Raw genomic sequence first — 5,073 nt, forward strand, 5'->3', positions numbered from 1 at the left:
CATCTATATAGGCATATATATATATATATATATATTATATATATATATATATATATATATATATATATATATATATACATATATGAATATAACTATACATTGTATATCGCTTTTTTTTAAGTATACAATTTTTTAAGCCAAACATTTTCGGGTATATGCTGCTACAGCTTCCAAGAAGATAAAGTGTGTGTGTGTGTGAAGTTTAAGGCGTGTGTTACAGAGCGACCTGTTATGGGATGTCTCCAACCATAGTGTCCAGAAAGTTCTATCCGTTGGAAGGGTAATAAGTATTGGCAATACTGGGCGAACCTTTAACACAGGAACATTGGGCGAACCTTTAACACAGGCACATTGGACGAACCTTTAACACAATCAGGAACATTGGGCGAACCTTTAACACAGGAACATTGGACGACCTTTTAACACAATCAGGAACATTGGGCGAACCTTTAACACAGGAACATTGGGCGAACGTTTAACACAATCAGGAACATTGGGCGAACCTTTAACACAGGAACATTGGGCGAACATTGGGCGAACGTTTAACACAATCAGGAACATTGGGCGAACCTTTAACACAGGAACATTGGGCGAACGTTTAACACAATCAGGAACATTGGGCGAACCTTTAACACAGGAACATTGGGCGAACGTTTAACACAATCAGGAACATTGGGCGAACCTTTAACACAGGAACATTGGGCGAACGTTTAACACAGGAACATTGGGCGAACGTTTAACACAATCAGGAACATTGGGCGAACCTTTAACACAGGAACATTGGGCGAACGTTTAACACAGGAACATTGGGCGAACCTTTAACACGGGAACATTGGGCGAACCTTTAACACAGGAACATTGGGCGAACCTTTAACACTGGAACATTGGGCGAACCTTTAACACAGGAACATTGGGCGAACCTTTAACACAGGAACATTGGGCGAACCTTTAACACAGGAACATTGGGCGAACATTGGGCGAACCTTTAACACAGGAACATTAGGCGAACCTTTAACACAGGAACATTGGGCGAACCTTTAACACAGGAACATTGGGCGAACCTTTAACACAGGAACATTGGGCGAACCTTTAACACTGGAACATTGGGCGAACCTTTAACACAGGAACATTGGGCGAACCTTTAACACAGGAACATTGGGCGAACCTTTAACACAGGAACATTGGGCGAACATTGGGCGAACCTTTAACACAGGAACATTGGGCGAACCTTTAACACAGGAACATTGGGCGAACCTTTAACACAGGAACATTGGGCGAACTTTTAACACAGGAACATTGGGAGAACATTTAACACAGGAACATTGGGCGAACCTTTAACACAGGAACATTGGGCGAACCTTTAACACAGGAACATTGGGCGAACATTTAACACAGGAACATTGGGCGAACCTTTAACACAGGAACATTGGGCGAACCTTTAACACAGGAACATTGGGCGAACCTTTAACACAGGAACATTGGGCGAACCTTTAACACAGGAACATTGGGCGAACCTTTAACACAGGAACATTGGGCGAACCTTTAACACAGGAACATTGGGAGAACATTGGGCGAACGTTTAACACAATCAGGAACATTGGGCGAACCTTTAACACAGGAACATTGGGCGAACCTTTAACACAGGAACATTGGGCGAACCTTTAACACAGGAACATTGGGCGAACCTTTAACACAGGAACATTGGGCGAACCTTTAACACAGGAACATTGGGCGAACCTTTAACACAGGAACATTGGGCGAACATTGGGCGAACGTTTAACACAATCAGGAACATTGGGCGAACCTTTAACACAGGAACATTGGGCGAACCTTTAACACAGGAACATTGGGCGAACATTTAACACAGGAACATTGGGCGAACCTTTAACACAGGAACATTGGGCGAACATTGGGCGAACGTTTAACACAATCAGGAACATTGGGCGAACCTTTAACACAGGAACATTGGGCGAACCTTTAACACAGGAACATTGGGCGAAAGTTTAACACAAACAAGAACATTGGACTTAATACATGGATTACATAACAGAGCGAGTTAAGATACTATTTTAAACCAGCCGCTCTACGAGGAAGATGAAGTAGAGTCCATGTGTTTATCTGAAGGGTTAATGTGGTTAGCAAAAGCCCTTCCACCTTAATTTCTTACGTTTAGAATGGGGGTAGACTGAATGACGTCAAGTATACTCCCCCCCCCCCCTGATCTGACTTAGAGATTTGGTACTGGAGAGTATTTCAAGAGAGGCGGCGCTAGATGTCAGATTTCAATGTCAGGTCAGTGGCTGGGCAGACGATAGGTCAGTGGCTGGGCAGACGATAGGTCAGTGGCTGGGCAGACGATAGGTCAGTGGCTGGGCAGACGATAGGTCAGTGGCTGGGCAGACGATAGGTCAGTGGCTGGGCAGACGATAGGTCAGTGGCTGGGCAGACGATAGGTCAGTGGCTGGGCAGACGATAGGTCAGTGGCTGGGCAGACGATAGGTCAGTGGCTGGGCAGACGATAGGTCAGTGGCTGGGCAGACGATAGGTCAGTGGCTGGGCAGACGATAGGTCAGTGGCTGGGCAGACGATAGGTCAGTGGCTGGGCAGACGATAGGTCAGTGGCTGGGCAGACGATAGGTCAGTGGCTGGGCAGACGATAGGTCAGTGGCTGGGCAGACGATAGGTCAGTGGCTGGGCAGACGTTAGGTCAGTGGCTGGGCAGACGTTAGGTCAGTGGCTGGGCAGACGTTAGGTCAGTGGCTGGGCAGACGTTAGGTCAGTGGCTGGGCAGACGTTAGGTCAGTGGCTGGGCAGACGTTAGGTCAGTGGCTGGGCAGACGTTAGGTCAGTGGCTGGGCAGACGTTAGGTCAGTGGCTGGGCAGACGTTAGGTTGTTTTACTGTTTGGTGGAATGTATATAGATATTATTAAATGAGTGGTCGTCGATACTGATACTGTGGCAGACGGTAATCATATTGTTGCAGACGATACTCATAATGTTGCACACGATACTCATATTGTTACAGACGATACTCATATTGTTGCAGACGATACTCATAATGTTGCACACGATACTCATATTGTTGCAGACGATACTCATATTGTTACAGACGATACTCATATTGTCGCAGACGATACTCATATTGTGGCAGGCGATACTCATATTGTTGCAGACGATACTCATATTGTTGCAGACGATACTCATATTGTTACAGACGATACTCATAATGTTGCACACGATACTCATATTGTGGCAGACGATACTCATATTGTTACAGACGATACTCATATTGTTGCAGACGATACTCATATTGTTACAGACGATACTCATAATGTTGCACACGATACTCATATTGTGGCAGACGATACTCATATTGTTACAGACGATACTCATATTGTCGCAGACGATACTCATATTGTGTTGGACGATACCCATATTATTGCAGACGATACTCATATTGTTGCAGACGATACTCATATTGTTGCAGACGATACTCATACTGTTGCGGGCTCTAGGTTATCACGTGATGAGTCACATGTTAAAAATTAATTTAAAACTGCCGCAAAACGTACAAGCCAGAATTGTAACAATTTAACTTGCGGTAGTATTTTAAAAAATTCAATGCGTCTATGTGGCTGTGTCCATCTGGTTTGTTAAAAAAGTCTGTGTCCATCTGGTTTGTTAAAAAAGTCTGTGTCCATCTGGTTTGTTACCTTAAGCTGTAGACTTAGTGTCCGTCTTGTTGTCTAGAAGTAACTGATATTTTCTGCACTGATGGGAGATTTTGTTTGGTGATTGAAGAAGTTGACCACTGATACTAAATTGTTATGCATTATTTAGTGACTCCGTATTATATTTCATTAAACTAGGCCTATTGGAGAAACCAAAATACTTCATTTACTAACATAACTGATCTACAAATTGAGTTTTCGTTTTCTCTTAGAGTTTTAAAACAAATCCTCGAAAAAAAAATAATGTGGAAAAGTCCTAAGCTATCCACATTTAACGTACATTCAGCTAGTAACAAGTTCAAACAACTATTGGTCGACTTCAACTTCAGATAAAAAATTTTCTCAACTAATAGAAAGTCAAAAATAGGTCTATTACTATTAGATTTTTTCTTTTATATTTTTAATTATTGTGGTGCTATACGCCTACGTGTTTAGTAAAAGATTATGATGAAAATAAAATCCGAACAGTTCTAAGCGGTCGAAAAGAGATAAACAATTATTTACTTTAAATCTTTTAATCATGGTTATCTCTCTTTGAATTTAATTGTGACAAAAAAAAAATTTCAAAATTTGTGGTCAAAGGGGAACAACCATATAATTGCTTCAATCAATAATTTTGTCGAGGTTATCTCGCTTAAAACTTTTTAGTCGTTGTTTAATCCATACGTTTCTTGTAGGACGTGTAACTCAAGTTTATATTTATTCAATACCAGGCGAATTTAATTTTGATCGTATTATATTCTAACGATCTTACGAAAAATGGTTAATTATACCAATAAAAAATAAATAAATTCAGCTGTATGTCGATAAAAAATAGTTAAATTAAAAATTAGCAATGTTTACTTTTTTAAAGTAATTGCTTTTATTAAAAGGATGAGCTAATCTTTTACCTTTAGTTCATAAGATAATGGTGCTGCATGTACGAGTAGATGTGATTGTTTTTTTTTTTTATTTGTACGTAAGTCTTTACGATATTAGTGGTAAATAGTCATGTTATGATTTTGTATTTATTATTTCATCCTCTAGTTTATTTATCGGTTACTCCCCTTGGAATTTCAAAGTGAGGAAATTAAAGATAAATTTAACGGTCAAAGGGAAACAAACATAAAATTGTTTCGTTTCATAGTTAAGCTGAGGTTAACTCCCTTATATTTTCAATCAGATGTATTGAATAAAAGTTACAGTTTACAATACATTGGTTATCAAATATTTAAATAGTAAATACTATATCTAGTTGCTGTTTATCATAACGATGAGTCAAAATTAAATCAGGAAATATTAAAAGTAATTGATCATTTTATTAATGATATAATTTCTAAATGTGGATTTTAAAATGTGACA

General features: G+C 40.0%; 1 protein-coding gene across 1 annotated transcript; it reads right to left on the minus strand.

The window, feature by feature from the left end:
* Positions 1-2,896: 2,896 nt before the first annotated feature.
* On the minus strand, positions 2,897-3,499 carry LOC131931720 (uncharacterized). Its single transcript, XM_059288541.1, has one exon. It carries the CDS (start codon positions 3,497-3,499, stop codon positions 2,897-2,899), a length of 603 nt encoding a protein of 200 aa, XP_059144524.1.
* Between the last annotated feature and the right edge of the window lie 1,574 nt (positions 3,500-5,073).

Source organism: Physella acuta, unplaced genomic scaffold, assembly GCF_028476545.2.
Source record: "Physella acuta isolate Inbredline_101_S28 unplaced genomic scaffold, ASM2847654v3 ptg002016l, whole genome shotgun sequence".
NCBI lineage: Eukaryota > Metazoa > Mollusca > Gastropoda > Physidae > Physella > Physella acuta.